The sequence below is a fragment of the Phyllopteryx taeniolatus genome, chromosome 4 (assembly GCF_024500385.1).
Source record: "Phyllopteryx taeniolatus isolate TA_2022b chromosome 4, UOR_Ptae_1.2, whole genome shotgun sequence".
Classification (NCBI taxonomy): Eukaryota; Metazoa; Chordata; class Actinopteri; order Syngnathiformes; family Syngnathidae; genus Phyllopteryx; species Phyllopteryx taeniolatus.
Window position 1 is genome coordinate 26,483,777 of NC_084505.1, and position 22,167 is coordinate 26,505,943.

Here is a 22,167-nt window from a genome sequence, read left to right on the forward strand (position 1 = left end):
GAAAATATGAAGACGAGGACACTAACACACATTGCTGAATTTGTCCCAGCTTCGATTCCGAGATGGAGTGAATCACTATTTGGTCGCATTATGTCACGCTGAGACCCTAAATTAATCTGATCTTCAGAAGTAAGTAAGTCTTATTTCAGATGAGTGACAGACAAGCTTCACATTCAAATGGTGGCTGGCATTTGGTACCTGGGGCTCCAGTGGGGATTTACCCAACATAATCCACCTTTTATTGCAACCACTATTGCGTTCCAATTAAAGGAACCATCAATACTATACAAAAACACAATATAACAGCACACAACTGTGCCATGTACATCTTCTGGAGCAGTTCAGAATCAATATTTAGCTGATAACATGGCAAAAACAAAAAATAAAATACATCATACTCACCAGAGATGCTGATTACGAATTGAATTGTGTGCAATGGCTAAAGTTGCTAGTTGGACTCGGCTTACTCTGACCAACCAATCAGGAGATGGAAAAATGCTTATGTTATTGTGGGCCAGCTGTGAGGCAAATTTGAAACCCGATTAGTTAAAAACAACAACAAAAACAACAAAGGTCCCTTGATAACTAGGCTTTACACGATCAGGATTTTTGGGGCCGATCACCAAGTTTAAAAAAACAATAACCGATCACCGATCCGATCACAAGATGGAGGAATGTGTCTATTTAAATGACCTGTTCATTTTCTGTATATACTTATGTACTTAATTGCTCCAAAAAATTATATTTACAATAAATAATGTATCTTTGTTCATCTATTTATGCAGGTGAGGCATAGTGACAGAGCGAACAAATGAATGGTCTTCTATTAGATGGCAGGAAGAAAATACAGTAATTAATGTATCCACTTTTTGTGACATTTTTTTTTTGTTGGTGTGCCGTGAGATTTTTCAATTGTAAAATATGTTCCTTGGCTCCATAAAGGTTGGAAATCACTGCTCGAGTCAGATCATCTGCACCACTTGCACACTGACTGAGGAGTATCTGCAACATTTGCACAATCAACATTGTCCCAGATTATCGCACTACTAGTCACTTTAAACTGCATACACTCCTTGAAGTCTCGGCGCCCTTTGCACAATGGTCATTGCACCGGACTATTGCTATATTAGTTATTCAAACTGCTCTAAGTGCTAGAGGACTCTGCATCTTTTTGCACAATTGTCAAAATAAAAAATTGTACCAGCATTACCAGATAACTAGCAACCCTTTATTGCTCAGTGACTGTATTTCTCAATGTCTTTATGTCTCAAAAGTGTTCTCTGTCAATTGACTGTTGTCATACTAGAGCAGCTCCAACTACCGGAGACAAATTCCTTGTGTGTTTTTTGAACATACTAGGCAAAATAAAGATGATTCTGATCGTGTATTCTAATCAGTCAAGTCAAACCAACATTACATGACAGAAATAATGGGTGCTAACTTACTGTAATTAAATTACTTTATTTTTAATTAAATGAGTTCACCCACACCGAAACTTTAGAGCATGATTCGACAGAACGGCGGCATGTTTACGTCCAACCGTTCGTGCTACCGCTAGCTTGCTAGCCTACATAACATTTTATTGCCTGCTTGTGAGCCGTATCGTATTAAAAGTACGTGAACATACCTCAAGCAAGCCTTAAACGAACGTCCTCTCTTGTGCTGAGCACCGGTGACCACCAATACACGTTTTTCCCTATTTTGTCCTTCTAATACAGTCGCCTCGCTCAACTCTTGTTGTCATCACCGCAGTAACGAGTGTATCCGGTCGCATTTGAGTTGGCAAGATAAAGCCCTATGATCGTAAAAAACTGGATGCGGTGGTATCGGAATACAAGATTTTATTGCAGTAGTCTGACAGTGCAATCGTGAAAGAGCAAATTTGTATTGTAGTCTGATCTGTACATTACGTGTTGCCTGTCTCTGAAGTGTTGTCTGTCCCACACCGCCGTTTTTTTTTTATTTATATATATATATATATATATATATATAAATAACTTCATTGGCCCTCAGATATTTACAGTACTACGTCAAAAGACACGCGACAAGGCTAAAAATAAACTAGCTTTTGGTTTCAAATATACTGTGCATGCGGCGACGCGGAGTTAATGTCTTCTGCGGGATCGGATCGGCGAATGACATTAAAGCCAATCAGCATAAAATGCTAAATATTGGCCGATACCGATCAGCCCGATCAAATCGGTGTAAGGTCTATTGCTAACAGAGCTTAAGTGTTGTTGAAGGCCCTGGGCAAGATTAATTGACATGGTAGCACCTGGAGGCTGAAATCTGATTGGACAAAAAAAGTCTATCACACACATACTGGAAACAGTGGATGCAAGAGAAACACTACCAAATTAAGAGACTAAAGTCTAGAGTAGAGAAATTAATACAATTTCATGGAAATAAATAATAGACTAGATTGTTGTAGGTCAGTGCTTCTGAAAGTGTTGAGGCTATTGCCCACAACTGCATTCAAACCAACTTCAACAGTCTTGATTAATTCACACACATTCTGTGCCCTGTCCCATCATTTATATACTGTAGCTATATCTGGAACAAGCATGACGGGTTGCCAGCTGCAGCCTGGGCCCAATCCCAAGAGTGCTTCTGCACCTAAACACTGTGGCTTTATGGCAACCAGATACAAGATCCCAGGCTGGGTAACCTAGCCTGGCTCTTGCCCATCAACCCCCTGAGGCCTACCTGAATTATTCATGGCTGAGCAGCCACTAGGGCGCAACACGAAGTATGTTTTCTATGGTCACCATGGGGAAGAACATGGGAGCACGGCAGGAATCATTGCAGGAATCATTGGGACATCTGAAGAACAGGTAGCCCAAGCTAGGGTAATGGTTAAGAGCAGAGGAGGACTTTTCGGGATTTATGCATTTCTTCAACTAATCAGAAAATAACAACAGCCATGTCCTCGGGCTCCTCAGCCACCTGTGTCACGCATATTTGCCATTTTCACCGTAATCAATCATTTGTTTCCAGTTTTCCGTTGCATCGTTCTCTGCTTCCGCTTACTTCCATGCCTGACTGCCAGTAGCCATTTCAAACAACCAGTCAACCAGGAAGCCCAAAACACACGCACGCACACACACACACACACACGCACACAAACCTACACTAATAAACACCATGCACCACTGCTGTGTCACAAATTTTCACGCAGAGGCTGTTGTATCTATTCCAACTCAAAATAGCGTTTTTGCTGGTACAGTTGTGCCTTGAGAAGAGAGTTTAATTCATTCCATGATTATGCTCGTAACTCAAAACAACAAATCTTTCCCCATTGAAATGAATGGAAATGCAATTAGTTCCTTTGAGCGCCCCAGGTTCCCAAAAAAGTTGTTTTAACGAGAAAAATAGCACTCTATAATATTATACTTCATAATAGCATTGTTAAAAGTTATTTGCAACTGTTTTATCACAGCAAATGATTTATATGTGCAGGTTTTAACTTGACTTCCTGTTTTAAGCATTTAGCCTTTTATTTTGAAGGGTACACACCGGAACTCAGCCTTTTGGCACGAAAGGTAACTTCACACGACCGGTGAAAACGAGAGTAAAACGAGATGGTGTGAAAAAGAGTAATGAATGAAACCAAATGCTCTAAAATGTCGATTCCTTTACCTACCCACCAATGAGGCACAAGGTTAGTGTTTGTGATACTGAGAGACAACTTTTATGTGAATTTTGTCCCAATTTATTGTGATGTAAAGTTGCTAGCGCAAGTTTTAGCTCAATGTTAAGCTTGTAATGAGACGGTTTCTTCTTTCTTTCAAGTATGGTAAAATAATTTATATATATTTATTTTTGTCTGTCATCAGCTCTTACGTAGGTTTGATGACTAAAATAAATGCTAAAAGCCACCAGTGCAATAGTGCAGTCCACTGTTTAACTTGTTAGCTGCCTCAGTGTTGGCATAAACGTATTGTTTCACACTCACCCAATGGACTTCACTGAAGTTCCGTGAAGTGTAGACTGAGGCTTGGAGCAGAAGGAAGCACGTCAGACTTCTAAACATCGCGAAAGCCTCCTTTGCACAATATAATCCAAGTGTTGGCCTGAGGTGACTGGTCATTTATTTTATCAAAGTTAAGAAACACTATTGTTCACAGCCGCCGCCGTTGGGCACAAGCACGTCTTCGTGCATGTTCTTCTGCGTTGGTTTTTTCGCCACTTTCTTCTTGGGGGTCAGCGGACTGTAGGCATCGAAACTGGGAACCAAAAATTTTATATTTGAATGATTCCAGGAAAACCGTAATGTTAGTCCCGGTTCCAATCAGTTCTCGATGCCCAACCCTAGCTACGGAAGATCCCGGAAGAATTGTTTCAGTAGTGCATGAAGGCATGGCAGAACGGCTCAGAAAGCGTGTTAGACTTCAGGTGGATTATTTCAAAGGGGAACATTTGTAGTTTGATTCAGAAAAAAAAAATCTTGTGAAACCAGTCCTGGAACTTGTCTGACAGACCTCCTGCAGGATGAGGCCAATGATTCAACTGTCTTTGTATTGTCTCCCTAATGACACTTCTATTCATTTTGAGGGCATACGCATGTGAAAATAAAGTCCTTTGACTACACTGTATAATGCCATAAACAGAAGGATGCTTTTTGTTAATCACGTGAAATTAAATCTCACGTCACAACAGTTTAAATCGGACAGAATATAGCGCATACTCTTGCCATCATCAAGTTCCACGTGACAACATCTGATCAACGAGTAGCAATATCGACCTTTAGATGAGGACCACACGCGACTGCGTTTTTTTGTCTTTTCGACAAAAGCGAGGCCGAAAAACACTCAAACGAGCTGTCAGAACGACGACGTGCCGATGGCCTACTTTTTGCCAACAGCCCTTTAAATGCATCCTGTTTTTAACGAGCCATCTCATCAAACCAAAGGCGGTTGAGCGCACTGGTCCATGAACGCGCTAGGCAAAGAGAGATGTTCGTCACGGACGCCTAACACGTGAGCCATCTCAACGCTGCAAAGAGGTCAAGCAAATAATTTGGTCCAACCAATGGTTTAAAAAAAAAAAAAAGGCATGAAAAATACCTAGTCCCTTTCATCAAGATGCCTTATTAAACAGTGGTCAATGAAAAATATCCTATATCCTTAACCTTACAGATTCACGTAACCAAAGCTTATAGAAAAGCATCTTGCGCTATGAACTACAACAGTGACCATCAGATGTCCTGCAGAACTGCAGAGACTTTTTTTTTAAGAGCAGGCTCAAGACTCACCTTTTTATTTGGCTAATAATTGATTTATTTTATTCTTTGTAACACCTTTTGATGTTTGTAAGAGGAGGCTTACGACTCAACTTTTAAGTTTATTTAAATTTTTTATTTTTTTTTGTATTGCATCACCTTTTTTTTTCAGCTCCAATGTTATCCTGTAGTGGGCCTCCAAACCGGGAGGTGTCGCCAGCCATTCGCAGGGCACATAAAAACAAACAACCATTTGTGCTCACATTCCCACCTATGGGGAATTTAGAGTCTTCAATTAACCTACTATGCATGTTTTTGGGATGTGGGAGGAAACCGGACTACCTGGAGAAAACCCATGCTGGCACAGCGAGAACATGCAAACTCCACACAGGCGAGGATGGATTTGAACCCGGGTCCTCAGAACAGTGCTAACCAGTCGCCCACCGTGCCGCCGGTATGAAAGATCCTATACAAAAAAAAGTTTTATTTGATTTTGCTGTGGGGAATTAGCCAATTTCACGTAATTGATCCGAAAGTCTGCGATTAGCTGGCAACCAGTTCAGGGTGTACCCCGCCTCTCGCCCGAAGATTGCTGGGATAGGGTCCAGCAAGCCCGCGACCCTAGTGAGGATAAGCGGAATGGTAGATGAATGAATGAAAGGTCTGAAAGTTATTTACTATAAATAACACTTCTTTGTTCAACTATCAATGCCAGCGACGTTGAGTGACAGGCAGACAAATGAAATGCCCTCCCGCTGATGGCAGAAAGGACATAATTAACCTGTGTAGTCACTTTTGACATTTTTTTCGATGGTGTGCTGAGATTTTTTTTATGATACAAAATATGTGCCTTGGCTCAATAGATTTAGGGAAACTGAACGAGAAAATTTTAGGAAGATTGTCTTAATCACGTACTTTAATGGTGATTAATAATTGTGATTACAATATTGATCCAAATACTCGTGATTATCAGTTTGGCCATAATCGTGTAGCCCTAGTCATGTTTTGTTTTTAATACACTAAATATGTTTGAAGAAAAGTGCTGAAAATGTGTAAAGACTGAGAACAATACAGTATTGAATTGTTAAACTATAGCTTAAAACTCTTTTTCACCTTCTCACCTGGCCAGATTTTTGGGGCGGTGCTAAAAACTAGCCAACTGACAAAAGCATGCTGGGGCATATACTTTCTGACATAAGTCCCGTCCCCCACTATATAAACACCAAGAGCCCTTATTCCATGCAGTAGCCATTCGGGTGAATTCCCACCTTCTTATTCATAATAATTTGGCCCAGTTCTACCAGTATAGCGTGCAGTTAGCCATCAAACTATGCCCACAACTAGAAATAAAATACAGCTTCCCTGAAGTGTAATGTATTTTGTGTTATTTGGGCAACAGTGTCTCTGTGTTGCGAGGCAGCGGCGAAGCGAACAAGATCCGCCACCTCGTGATCCCTTGTCAGCGGTTCGCGTAGCCGTTAGGGCCACACAGTTACCGTGACGTCGTGAGGTAAGTAGGAGGATGGGAAAAAAATAAATCATCAAGGGGGACCATGATGCACTGCTGTGGCCGCATATGGTGGCACCCTTGGGCGGCCACAGCAGCCCGCTGCCCGCTGAATTTCAACTGAGGCAAAGGAGGGGAAACTTTCTCGACGGCACAGATGCTGGTTTTGACGCCGGGGCTCAGAGACTGCCTCTCTGCAGCCCATGACAGCGTGCAAAGTGCATCGCTGGGAATTCTCCTCTCTCCGCTTAGGAACCGGGAGAGAAGGCACGTATTTGCTTGACAGCTAAAAGTTCCAAGGAGGTGGAACTGTCAGCGACACGCTCACAGCGTCTGGAAGCTGATGTCTCAATTCTTGACCGTTTTGATGCCTGATTTCATATACTTTTGTGATTTTGTTGTTGTTGTTAATTCATTCATTCATTGTCTGGCTTGTTAACAAGACTCTTTTCTGTGAAACTTAAAATAATTTTTTTTTGTTGAATTTGGGGGGACTTCCAGGTGACAAAATGGGATCCTTAAAGTCACGAGGCTTTACATGATGATTTTTGGGACCGATCAGCGAGTTTAAAAAAAACGATAACCGATCACCGATCCGATCACTAGATGGAGTAATGTGTCTATTTAAATCACCTGTTAATTTACTGTATATACTTGTGTGCTTAATTACTCCAAAAATATATTTATAATAAATAATGTATCTTTGTTCATCTATTGGTGACAGTGAGGCACAGTGACAGACAGAACAAATAAATGGTCTTCTATTAGATGGCAGGAAGTACATACAGTAAGTAATGTATCCACTTTTTGTGACATGTTTGTTTGTTGGTGTGCCTTGAGATTTTTCAATTGTAAAATATGTTCCTTGGCGCCATAAAGGTTGGAAATCACTGCTCTCGTCAGGTCATGTATTCTAATCAGTCAGGTCAAACCAACATTACAACATGACAGAAATAATGGGTGCCAACTAAATTACTTCACACACACCGAAACTTTAGAGCATGATTCCACAGAACGGCAGCATGTTTACGCACAACTGTTAATGTTAGCACTAGCTTGCTAGGCTACATAACGTTTTTGTTGCCTGCTTGCAAGCCGTATCGTATTAAAAGTAAGTAAACATTCCTCAAGCAAGCCTTAAATGAACGTCCTCTCCTGAGCGCCGGTGACCACCAACAAACGTTTTTCCCCATTTTGTTCTTATAATAAAGTGGGCGCGATCCACTCTTTTTTTCGTCACCACGGAAATGGATGTATCCGGTCGCATTTGAGTTGACAAGATAAAGCCCAATGATCGTAAAAAAACGGGATGCGGTGGTATCGGAATACAAGATTTTATTGCAGTAGTCTGACATAGTGCAATCGTGAAAGAAGAAATTTGTCTTGTAGTCTGATCCGGGGGCATTACATGTTGTCTGTCAGACGTGTTTTTTTTTTTTTTTTAATAACTTCATTGGCCGCCAGATATTTACAGTACTACATCAAAAGACACGTGACAAGGCTAAAAATAACCTAGGTTTTGGATTCAAATATACTGTGCACGATGGAGACGCGGAGTAAATGTCTTTTCAATGACGTCATTGATCGGAATGGCAAATTATGACAAAGCCGATCAGCATAAAATGCTAAATATCAGCCGATACCGATCAGCCCGATTAGATCGGTGTAAAGTCTAAAAGTCACATAAAATGCTGCGCTCAACTACCCGGCTTTTGTATGCTATTCAATCAAATATATCCGTGGTAATTGAGATAAACTAATGTCATGTCAAAGAATCTAAAAATGCACAGAAAGATTTGTTTTCCCTTTATCATTGCTGTCTAATCCTAAAACTCCCCAAAAATAATCTGTGCAGCCTCCCACACACACACTCACAGCAACTCCCAGGACTCCATTATACGACTGACCTTATTATTCTTTGTCACTCTCATTACACTCTTTAGTTCCCAGTAGAAGCGTTAGCACTCATGATTAATTTCACGCAGGGAGGTGCACACTGGTACCACTACCAGACAACTAACTTCATTTTCTCCAATTTGTTAGTCAAAGCAACCCTTGTAAGGAAATTGTAGTGAGCATGAACATAGTGGGCTAACAAACCATCCACTTTGTGAACGTTATCCACGAGTGGCAGCAAACAATGACCTTGAATAGGATGCCAGCATTGAACAATGAACAAATAGAAATAATTCAACTTAACCTGCAAAGGTATCATTGGGCTTAGGTTTATAATAGCTTGTATTCAGATTAGGAGATCTGACACTGTCAAGGGAATTTTCTTGTTTTTCTTGAACCGAGAAAAAAAACTGATGAATGGCAAAGAAAAAAAGCAAGGTGAAGTGGACAATTTAAAAAAAAAAAAAAATAAAAAAATCTTACAGCAGCATTCTAAGAATATCTTCAGAAGAGCTTCAATGTGAAACGGCTGCTTCACAGTAATGGGATAGTTCCACGACACGAGCAAATCAATCCTTTGTGAATTCAATCCGCATTAGAGAACAAGGGAGGAAACCAGCCATTTTGAATGCAGTCACTTTACTCCACGAGTATTTTAAATGATACAACCTGTCTTTAATGGAGAATTGGGCGATATGGCCTAAAATTGATATCACGATATAAATTGAATCCCTTCACGGTAACAATCTATATTTGCGTATAAAATTAACCCTCTGATGCATGAATTACGAAAGCCTTGGTCAAGATTTTTTTCGGAAGAGTTTTTAATTCTCAGGAAAAAAGATTTCACAAAGTTACAGACGTGCAATCCAGTGAACTACAGGACCAAAGGACCGCTATGCGCCAGAGGGTTAAGTGTCAAATTTATAATGGCAGTACTGTATTTCTGAATGGGTTGTATACAGTAGCCCTTTAGCAAAACTAAAATGATAAAGGAAAAGAATAAGACAACTAAAATTAAAATTCAGCACTCTCTGGTAGAAACAACCTTGGACTTGCCATCTAAATCCCCAATCGCTATTCCCATTGACACAAATGAAAAATCCAATTTGATTATTTGAAAACTATCTACAGCCCCCTGTTTAAGTCCTGGTCACAGTTTTTTGGGGATCACAGATTTTGTCACACACCAGAAGACCGCTGACACATTTTGGCTTCTTTTTAGTTTAAAATGTTTTCTGTTAACCAGGATCCCCCGCTGTATCATGGCCGTGGTCTGTTATATGCAGGTCTTGGTGCCATAAAATATCTGCTTCTACTAAGCCAGTTAGTTGGCTTAGCCGTTAGTTAAAGTTTTATTATTATTCATATCGTTATGATGTTCAGCTATTATTTAAGAGTTTTCGGTAAATGTCTTTTTTTATTTTATTTTATTTTTTTTTTTTTTAAACCAAAACCGGAATCTTGTCGGGAAGTTATCCTTACACACAAGTTTTAGAACTCTGTTTCCAGTGTTCCCGCATAATTTTTGGTCCCACAAAGTCATCATCTTTCCGGATGAGATGCAAACAATTAAAAGTTATCCAATACATAAAAACTTCATGTGCAGCAGTGTTGAATGAGATGTTTGACATTAGTCAGGTTCATGCTTAGGAATGTGCGAGTGGCAAAGAGGCGGAAAAGGAAAGAAGATGATTCGATCTTAAAGTAAACAAAGAATTTTCTTGTTTCCTTGCCAATGACTTGATGCAAACGAGTGGCACTGAAGCTCTCCATCTTCGGTGATATGACATTTACAATATTGAGAACCAAGCATGGATCAGAAACAACAGTAATTCTAAAACAACCTGATAGACCTCTCTCTTGTTTGTGTTTCTAAAACCAGTATTGCAAGTATTACCCTTCGCATTCGACACCCTCATTATTACTTTCGCTGGCAGTTAGTGGCAGTTGACAAACCTCATCCCGACTTCAGGTTTTGCATTAGCAAGACAAACTGCTCAATTTAAAAAAAATTCAAAAGTAGTAGTGTAGTATACAAAGTGTCTGCGCGACACTTAATTAGTAATCCAATTGACCGATGGAATGTTGTCATCAAGGATAGTTTCCATTGGGAAAATCGTCGATGGGGAATCTGGAGACTGCCTGGAACATTACTACATATAACAGTTCCACATGACTATGACTACCTCCTCCATCACTACAGTTTCCGCTGTCAGTCTTTAAAAAAAGGAAATGTACGACAGAGCGACAAGCTGATTCCCAAACTATTGTCATTAAACCTCAGCATTGTTATAGTTTGAAAATTGTTGATACAGATGGTGCCTAAATCAAAGTTAAAAAAATAATAATAATAACCTAATATTGTTCGACTATATTGTAACTACTAACTTACCCCAGGACATAGGATACATCTATCTTTTGAAGAGTCAGTAAACTAGATGTAATGAAGGTCTAATGAATTTTGGTGTTTTTTTTTTTGTTTTGTTTTTTTTTGTTTTTTTTAAATGATGTCATTAGCCTCTTTCACACAAAAGTTCAGATGGCGAAGAGCTGCCGGATCAACTTCAAACTGCCAATTCCATGTCAGTGACAAGAGAGTCTAAAAATAACCTTGAGAAAATAGCTTGTCTGAAAAATACTGTAGATGCCTGATATGCCGGTCAAATTTTGTTTTTTTCACCCATTATGTGTCAGTAACAACATTTAAATGTCTAAAAACAATCTTGAGAATGTAGCTTGTCAAATAAATACTGCAGCCCCCTGCACCCGCCCACCACCCCTTCCCCCAATACTACCTTAGAAGGTGGAACCTGCCATGTCAACTTCATCCTCACGTGATTTCACATCAGTGCCATTGCTAGGTCAAGGCCTGCCCCTCCGCCTTGCCTGATCCCCAGGATTTTAATGCATTACACACACTCATCCCCGTCCTTTTAATGCACCACATACACCCATGTCTGCGGGTCTTGGGTAGGTGGGGTGGAGGGAGGGGGGGGGGGGGGGGGTTGGCTGTTAGGCAGCAGTGCCTGGGAGCAACCCCCAACCCAGACTAACAGGCCTCTCTAATTTTAAATGCACCACACCATTCAATGATACATAAGATGGGGCCAATCAGGGACCTGGCATAGTAACGGGGGGGGAGATGGGGTTCACTAGCCTCATGGCAGTGCTCCTGAGGCTCGGGCTGCATGGGGTAGGGGCCCCTGTCATGCCCCGCAGCTGCTCCCTGGGTCCCCCCTTATCGTTCACTTGTCGGGCACCCCTATAACATCTCGCCCTCGGGCTGGCTACATTGTGGGTCCTGCAGGTTGGGGGGGTGTCCTGCTCTCCTGTGGGTGGGGGGTGGTGGTGGGTGGCATTGGGTCCCTCCTCCGGCTGACTGGTTTTTGGGGCACCTCGGTGGGGTGCCTCGGTGGGGCCGGTGGACCGCCCTGGGTCCATCGGCGTGGGACGTGTCCCGTCCACCGGGCTGCTCACAGACCTAACAGCCGAACAGGACCAAAAATAAATAAATAAATAAATAAAAAAATTAAAAATTAAAAAAAAACCTAAATAAATCTTCACTAGATGTCACCAGATGACCCCAAAGCAATACCTTTAGCACTTTTCCCTAAGAGCAGCAAATAAGTGAGTTTTTCAGCTAATAATGAAGCTATCCAATACACGCGCACACACACACACAAAGAAAATTTGGAAATCTGCGAATAAGCATATTCGCAAATGCCGAACCATCAATATGTGGGGGACAGGGTCAATGCATTCTGTTCAATCGTGCAAAGGGAAGCAAGACGCAAAAGCCGACCCAACCATGTTGCTAGCGGTTAGCACCGTGACCTTGCTTCAGGTAAAGCCACATTCCACACCAATAACTCGTCAAACGCCAGAGTAGCCCCACAGAGCAGCCGGGAGCCCAGCTGTCAGGCCAGCTGTCCTTCACTTGGATGAAGCTGACTCAGTTTCGACTCAAAGTGACATCGGCCGCTGAGGCTAAAGAACAGACCACTTTTAACGGTTTCAAATGGATGAAAAACAGCCAACAATGTCACCATGATATATATATATATATACACACACACACACACACACACACAACCCCAATGAAGTTGGGACGTTGTGTTAAACATAAATAAAAACAGAATACAATGGTTTGCAAATCATGTTCAACCTATATTTAATTGAATAGACTACAAAGACAAGCTATTTAATGTTCAAACGGATAAACTTTATTGTTTTTAGCAAATAATCATTAACTTAGAGTTTGATGGCTGCAACACGTTCCAAAAAAGCTGGGACAGGTGGCAAAAAAGACTGAGAACGTTGAGGAATGCTCATCAAACACCTGTTTGGAACATTCCACAGGTGAACAGGTTAATTGGGAAAAGGTGGGTGCCATGATTGGGTAGAAAAGGAGCTTCCCTGAATTGCTCAGTCATTCATAAGCAAAGATGGGGCGAGGGTCACCTCTTTGTGAACAAGTTCGTGAGAAAATAGTCGAACAGTTTAAGGACAATGTTCCTCAACGTACAATTGCAAGGAATTTATGATCCATTCCTATTCCCCAAATTTTCAAAATAAAAGCCTGCAATTACATTTTTTGCATATTCACCTCCAGTTTCCACATTTCGACCGATTCGAACCATTCCAACTTCAAAATGTTCAGCTCATTCAAGCCTTCCCGTGATTTATTCCCATTCCCAAAAATCTCAACATTTTCAAAATAAGTGTGAAATTAGAATTTTTATATATTCACCCCCAGGTTCCACATTTCTCGACCGATTCCAACCATTCCAACTTTAACATGACAAGCTTATTCAAGCAATCCTGTGAACTATTCCCATTCCCAAAATTTTCAAAACAAAAGCCCGAAATAATTTTTGGGGGGGAATCTTCCTCTAATTTTACATTTTTTTTGAATGATTAAAACCGTTCCAATTTTAAAATGCTCAGCTCATTCCAGTCATGCCATTTGTTTTCTAAATTTTAAAATCAAAGCACAAAATTGATTTTGGGGGGGATTTTTCTCTTATTTCAAACTTTTTGGACCAATTCTAACTGTTCCAATTTTATACTGCTTGGCTCATTCCTCTGGCAATTTATTTAAAAGATTTTGAAATAAAACACGAGAATTTTAATTTCTGTACCTCTAATATAATTTTTTTTTTTACCGATTCAAGCACGGTGAGCGACTGGTTAGAGCGTCTGCCTCACAGTTCTGAGGACCGGGGTTCAATCCCCGGCCCCGCCTGTGTGGAGTTTGCATGTTCTCCCCGTGCCTGGGTGGGTTTTCTACGGGCACTCCGGTTTCCTCCCACATCCCAAAAACATGCATGCTAGGTTAGTTGATGACTCTAAATTGCCCGTAGGTGTGAATGTGAGTGTGAATGGTTGTTTGTTTGTATGTGCCCTGCGATTGGCTGGCAACCGGTTCAGGGTGTACCCCGCCTCCTGCCTGATGTTAGCTGGAATAGGCTCCAGCACGCCCGCGACCCTAGTGAGGAAAAGCGGCTCAGAAAATTGATGGATGACCGATTTAAACTGTTCCAAAACTCTAAAGCTCATTCCTCTGCCAAAATTGCTTCAAAATGTCTAAATAAGAGGGTCGCCAACTAACAAGAGTCAGCAGGCCCATTCAAAATTTACAAGGGAATTATCTAATTAGGATTAGGACTGAGAAGGCAGTTGATTGGAAGGAGGATTAGTTAGTTATTTTATGCTAGTTTTCATGTCTTGTTTTTCTCAAAAATATATGACTGTATTCTCAAAATATTAGGACTAATATGAAAACTATAAAAACTTTTTTTTTCAGTTTAATACTCCTTTCCTACTCCATTACCATTGCTGCAAGGAAACGGCTGTGTTTCCATCTTCAGCCTTTCACAACTAATACCACAGTGGTCTCTACCCACAAAAAAATTGTGTAGTCTAGACAATTGAACTCAACTGTCTCCTGTAACTTTACCTACAAAACTTTGACATACAGTACATCACAACAGAAACACACACACACACACAAGATGACCATCAATTTAAAAAGAGAAGAAAAGAAAAAAAAACTATGACTGAAGATGAGAGTCAAACATTTACGAGGCACTTTCTCAGGAAATGGACAACCCTGACCTTTGGGCTTAACAGCTAACAAAGACTCAAAAGGTTCTGCTTCAATTTGGTTTGTGGGGCTGGTTTCCAAGTGGCATATGTAAACACATCTTTCATATGATTACAATATCATATTGATTTGCTCGTTGGATGGGAAAAAACCTCAAGTATTCCTATTAGGGATAGAAAAGATGAACAAATACCATAGTCATATTAAAATAACAATTAATCGATTCAATTATCTTTAATTTTCCCTATTGTCCATAAACGAAAGAGTCCCCTACTCGGGCTCCACAATTATGGCCAAAATGATAATCACGATTTTGATCAATATTGTAAACACCATTATTATTCAAGATTATTTCTCATGCTAGGGACAACATCTGTATTTTTATTGCACTACTTTATAACAAATGTGAAAATAGCTATCAGACACAATGTACTTCCTTTTTACATGCTCGTGTATCACTGTCGTGCTACCATAAAAGGCACATTCTGTCTTGCAGGTATCGCACTGAATCTTTGGTCAGTAAGTCAAACTGTAGCGGTCGTTGCTAAAGGTAAAGCTAACGCCTGATTGTGGTGGTTCTTCCAGGTATGTCACCGGATGACCACTACTGCGCATGTGCATCACTACAAATACCCGGATAGGATAAAACCTCCTGCACATGTGCATCATGGCTACCAGCCCTTAGAGGTTCACAAAGAAGGAAGAGCAAGCGGGAGGAATGGAGAGAAAACAAAGCTTAAAAAAAAAAAACAACGAAGTTGACTATTAAGTTAATTAAGACGTCAATGTGATTAGTCTACTAATCGTGTGGCAGCCCTACTGAACAGATTAGTTGTTTTACCTTGTGGGGCAGACAACTCTGCTACAATCTTTACATATGGCTTCTGGTTTAATGTTACTTGCCTTGAATCAAAATAGTCCAGAAAACAGATGTGGATCCCTTTTCGAGGCACTAGCTCCTAACTATGATGATCCTCATTTCCAATTTTTTCTGTACTTGCTTCTCTCGGCATAACTGATTGTTGTCGTAATTTTACAGAGAGGGACAAAACCTCGCACTGCAGGTTGCGCTGGGGCACGTTTGTCCACTTGTGGTTGGCTGACCAGTTTGAGAAAGTGCTTCTTTAAAGCAGTCCCCGCATTTTAAATTGCAGACGATCAGGCTAATTTTATCATGCCAGCCAAAATTGTGATCACGATTACTACCCATCACCACCCTTGATAGTAGTAGTAGTAGTAGTAGTAGACAGCATTGACTGTCTGTTGTCGTACTAGAGCGGCTCCAACTACCGGAGACAAATTCCTTGTGTGTTTTTTGGACATACTTCGCAAATAAAGATGATTCTGATTCTGATGCCCACAGGCATCAGGTCGCCCCCAAAGACCAAATGAACAGTCCGCAGGCCTGTTCAAAAAATAGCTCAACAGTGATGGGACATTGTGATTTCCTTGTAATGTTACAGATGTGACCATTTGAAAATGTAAACACATTTTAAGAAATAGTGCTTCATATTGATTTATGTTTCCTACTTTGTTAAATCATTGTTGAAAATTATTGTAAGAAATTGTTGAAATGATCAGTTCTGTTTCCCGAAGAATCATATTAAATATTAATATTAGCTTGTAAAGGTCAATTAAGCAAATGTATTATTTCAGAAGTGTGCATCAAACCCTTATCCCTTCACATTAGGCAGTATCCAAGAAGGAGATCTCAGTTTCAAATAGGTGGTGACCCCTGGTAGTATAGCATAATAGGGTTTTTAAGCAATGGTATGCTACAGATGTAAGGGATATCATTTTTACGGCATGCTTTTTTTATGGCATCGTAAGTACGGTATGGTATAGTATGGTACGGTAAATGTCTTTTGCGGAGCCGACCAATGACGTCATTGATCAGCGAATTCTAACATTAAAGCCGATCAGCATAAAATGCTATTTATCAGCTGATACTAATCAAGTCGATCAGATCGGTGTCAAGTCTAGTCACGAACGTAGCGATTTCCAGTGTGTTGAAATTCCAAGTCGTCTTTTATATGCAACAGAGATCTTGCGTTGGAGAGCTAAAGACGCTGTAGTACCATCGTAAGCCGATTAATTCTACCGAGTCTGTATCTCTTCTCTCCAACGCAAGAACTCTGGTGACGTGCACCACTCCAATATGATTGGCTGCCGCATCGCTGGAAGGGCATGAAGCAAATGACGTCTCCATGCCACCATCTTGGCTCACTTGCTACTTTGCTCTGGAGTGTACGCACTGCTTCGCCTCATTGATAAATTAGAAGAAAAAAGCAAAAAAAAAAGTTGCCCGTTATAAACCGAACAGGTCACATGAAGGCCGAACAAAAACAGTCTAACCAAACCGTTTGGACGGTTGAAAAAAACCGTTCCACCCCTCTAGCATATAGTAAGCTATAATATATTTTTATGGCATTGTATGGTATAGTTTAGTTTTTAATGGTATGTATGGCCTGGTACGTATTGTAATGTATTTCATGGTATGATACAGTATGTTTTTATGGCATGGTATGATTTATTTATTTATTTTTATAATGTGAATACATTTTGTCTGCATCTATCTATAGTAGTAATGAGTTTCGGTTAGAGAGAGATGGTAAGAACCACACGAGTTGATGGTGATCGAAAGCCGCGTGGCTCAGAAGTAGGGCAATGACTCACACTGGGCCCGAGACTCTTCCCGTCACTACTGGTCTTTTACATTCACTTTATCAGTGAAGTGGAGGTTGAGCATCACAGGGCGTACTAGGCCGCCGCTGTAGACATGGGTGAGCAATTAACATAAGGCCTTATACTGATACTAAAATCATGTATATAGTGTCACAATCGCTTGGCTACATTTACAGTCTGTATTGACGGGGGAAAGTGTTGTAAGCGAAATGTTTAGTAAACTATACAACCCGGAGGTACCACACACATACAGGTAGCCACCGGGAACTAATGGCCAAGAGACCCCAGAGATCTAAGCCAGAGAGAAAGTTATTTTAAAAGTTGATAGAGGGAGGTAAAGCAAACATTTTCTTACGATTATTTGCTAAATGCATGCAACGAGTATGTTTTTATGACAGTTTTAGAGTACATTTGTTTTAAAAACAACACGACCAATTTACATAAAAACACTTTTTGTACTCTTTCTGCATTGTCTTAAGATGACAACATGGCACCAAAGCCCTGGATAATACGAAAGTAGTAATCTCGTCTGTTGTAGATCTCGGTAAATTGGGGAGGAGCTAAGATTAGTGTTAATGTTGTAAGATGAGTTTGAAATGATAAAGTGTTTTGCAATCATTGCGGATCGGCATTCGCTAATTTGCCAATTCCCGGATTTATTTTTTTGGGGGGCGGGGGGGACCTCTCCTCCGTTATCCGCTGAAAACTAATTTGCTAATTTTCTGCAAGACAAGGCCAAAGCCATGTATTTTCTAAAAATATTGCTTTGGTACCAAAGAACTAAAAAAGTGAGCGGAGGAACTTCATTTACTCAGGCCAAAGCCTGGTCTAATAGAAAAGGTGCTTTCAGATATTTGCACCAGGGCTCAGTCTTTATACCCCGTGAATAGCAGGAAAACACTATTTACAAATTACAGTCAACAACCGGGGATAGGTACCAAGCCCTGCCGCGAACAGCCCCTAAAGGGGTTTGTAATTGGGTATAGATGCCACAAGATAGCAGCGAAGAGAAGATCAGAAGATCATGAACCACCACCATCATCTAGAATGTAAACAATCATGAACTTAAATTTTTCAACACAAACAAACCACCCTTACATGATGCTCATCAATAGTATTAGTTTGCATACTAGCCTGAATGACACCACACCGTCCATCCATCCATTTTCCGTACCGCTTATCCTCACTAGGGTCACAGGCGTCCTAGAGCCTAACACAGCTGACTCCAGGCAAGAGGCAGCGTACACCCTGTACTGGTCGCCAGCCAATTGCAGGGCACATATAAACAAACAACCATTTGCACTCACATTCACACCTATGGGCAATTTAGAGTCACCAATTAACCTATGTGGGAGGAAACCGGAGTACCCGGAGAAATCCCACGCAGGCACAGGGAGAGCATGCAAACTCCACACACTAATGAGGCTGGATTTGAACCCGGGTCCTCAGAGCTGTGAGGCAGACGTGCTAACCAGTCGTCCATCGTGCCGCCATGACACCACACGTAGACAAAAACAAATAAATAAGGGCACTCAAGGACCACCAACAAAACAGGACATCTCAAATACAGGTGAAAAAAAACTATCAATGAATTAAACCGAACACCACCACCAAGATTCCACTAGATCAGTGGTTCTTAACCTGGGTTCAATCGAACACCAGGGGTTCGGTGAGGCAGTCACGGGGCTTTGACGGAGGACTCGACACACCGCGTGTGCGTGCGTGCTTTATCCGTAAAAGCCTTTTTGCACTGCATTTTAATGTGTTGTTCATGCCGTTCAAAACGCCAGGGAGCGTCAAAATTGGCGTTTAGCATTGCGGCGCTGCGCCTTGTGTTGAAATGCTTTGTTCTTTTTTTTTTTAAACTACTATTACAACATTTCAACAATACAGTTGACTTGAGTAGCATTGCTGTGCCGTCAGACAGCGCATCCAATAATGAAAAACCGGCCCAAAAAAAATTTACTCTTACCAATAACCAACCTTTTCGAGGACTGTAGAAATAAAGAATAGGAACAGACTTTGTTGTGAATTTGATATGAGAGTGGCACTTACCAAGGGGAATGGCAACAGCAAAATTCACATTCATGTACAGTAAATTTTCATTGAATTTCATTTTTTTTTATTGTTTTTTGTGTGAAATTCATGTTTTGTTGGTTTTGTTCTTTTAACACAGTGATTTTGTGTGCAACTGATGCGTGGTTCATTTTGTGCATGACCTGGATGACTGAGAATCTACACAGACAAAATATATACCCGTTTTGAATTTGAAATAAACCATGTTTTATTTTTCAAATATTAGGAAGGGTTCCGTGCACTCTGTATGAAACTTGCAGGGTCCGGTCCTTCAACAAGGTTAAGAACCACTGCACTCGATGATGCATATGTAAAACTTTTATTGCTTTTCCTTGACGACAAAAACAGCGAATACCCAAGATTTTCATCGAATTAAAAAAATATCAGCAAATATGCGAATGATGAACCATGACTATGCGGGGGTTCACAATATTAACATTTTGGGTGGGTTTATCTTTTTTGGGGCTATTCATGGCAGGGTTCGGTGCCTATTCTTTGTTATCTTTGATCAGCATGCCGGAACGGATTCCAAGGTACTAAGACTGTAATATTTCATTGCTTTACCAATTCCCTGGCTACATACAAGCTGCCATTCCTTATTGGGATGAGGTTGAAATGCTAAAGATGACTGTGGATCTTTTGAAGTTGTATTTTAGCAGTCTTGTAACACCCATAACACTTGAGCTATTGCCTTGCCAGCTAGATGATGTCATAATAATAAAATATGTTTGCCTCACACTGCTACAAGCTCCGTGATAACCACGACACACTGCAATTGACTGCAATCCACAACGGGAAGGACGAACTGTTGCCAATGTGACAAAGCAGTTTTACAGGTTCTACCTCCAGCATCGCCACCCCATCCCCCTTCCTGCCGCCAAACCGACCGAGCTCCAGTTGCATGTTGTCCTTCACACTGATCGCCCTTTTCAGGTGTCCTCGCAGTCTCCAGCAAAGAGTTCCAATTTTCCACCGAGAACCTTGTCAAGATGCCACCAAATAAAGTGAGATAAGGACTTGGCCAACAGGTTGTACACACACATACATACATACACGCTATCACTGACCTGGATATGTCACAGGCTGATTTGCTTCTCCTGGCAATGAGGATGCTGACACCAATCATTGTGTCACATTCAATTTACCACTTGCACATTGTTGTTTCTGTGCACGTCAAACCTAATAATTACTCACTTTATTCAGTCTGCGATTACTAGGGTTTGTAATATAACTGACACAGGGCACTTGTGTATAACAGTATACAAAGGCAGCTTATGTAATAGAAATAGTGAAAGTGAGCCCCAGGATCATGATAGATTGGTACAAAATTCAAACCAGGGTACAGACCCTTCCGTAAAGATTTGTTAAGAACAGGCGCCAGGATAATTCCGTGTGGCAGAAAAGTGACTGACAACTGCTTACCTAAAATGACATGATAACAAAAGCTTGCTCTGTTTAGAGTTGCGACGCCTGATACACCCCAAAAGGTTTCGGGTTTTTTTCGATTTCCTTCAAAAGAATTCAATTATTCCAGCGCAACCTGTGGGTAAGGAGGATGAATCGAGTGGATGTCATAAACAGTTGTACAGAGAAGATCTACCTGGTGGCATGGTAGCCACTTATAAAAGGGAGAGACAGGGAACCAAACCCACCTCACACAATCATCAGTTAGACAACAATGAAATAGACCATTACCATAGCCTAAAATATGGTAAGTCAAGTACCTCAGTCATCATGCTCATTTACAATGTATGCTACATCTAGCATGACAAGCAAGTTAAAGGAATTTCCTTTATCGCTATCTCCTGAATTAATTAGCCAGAACCGAAATAATCATGTTAACTATGTCTGAATTACCACCACGGCTATTTTTCAAATGAATTTAACATTTAAATGTAAATTACGGCCAATGTTCCATGTGCCTTGGAAGCAGTTTACCTCGTGTAACATCTTTTCGACTGACACTCAAACTATAACAGTAGAGAAGGCTAAAATCATCATCAAAACCATTTAACCCGTATGCTTAATCTGTCTTCGTCAAATGACTTGCAAGGGTTTGTTTACTAGTCATGCCATCGGAATAACTTTGCCTTTTGCCACCCAGAAGAGCGTGGGACATCATAATGAAATGTCCTATAGTTGCCAAGTAGCGATACTAAATTATCTCGCTAGCACAGCCCTCGAAAAATTTTATGCAACGACGCTAGCTGACAAAATTGTTTCATGACTTTACTCGCAGACAGTTGAATCAGTAATCCCCATGAATTTACGGCCCTGGAGGGGTGGGGGGGGGGGGGGGGGGGGGGGGAGGGAGGAGGGCCTTAAAATGACGCCTCGATGACACTCTCACAATTGGGAAGCTAGCACACACCAGAAATGTCCAAGCAGCGATGCTAGCCTCCAAGATTTTCTCAATAGCGTCCCCAGGAAAGTTCAAGTAACAATGCTAAGCAGTAATACTGGCTCACTACTAGTGTCCCTTTGAGCCCCATTGAAAAAATGCATGGGCGCAGCACCTCAAAATTTCCTGGTTAGCGACACCAGCCCCCAAAATTAACTGGCTGGGATCCCCTGAAATGCTCACTACTATTGCCTACTGGAATAATAATAATGATTCCCCCCCCCCCCAAAATCAACAAGTTAGTAGCCCCTGAAAGACAGAAGTAGCGAAGC

The 22,167-nt window shown here is 41.0% G+C and overlaps 1 protein-coding gene across 8 annotated transcripts in view; it reads right to left on the reverse strand.

Moving 5' to 3' along the window:
• lrba (LPS-responsive vesicle trafficking, beach and anchor containing) overlaps positions 1-22,167 on the reverse strand; it is a 266,996-nt gene that overhangs the window by 240,843 nt on the left and 3,986 nt on the right. The window contains exon 1 of one of the 8 annotated variants that reach the window (XM_061770957.1): positions 11,423-11,548. The exons of the other annotated variants lie outside the window; for them this stretch is intronic. Coding sequence (XP_061626941.1) covers positions 11,423-11,455 — 33 coding nt within the window. The 5' untranslated portion in view covers positions 11,456-11,548. Of the gene's footprint in view, positions 1-11,422; positions 11,549-22,167 lie in introns of those variants that run through there. 8 annotated transcript variants of the gene reach the window in all.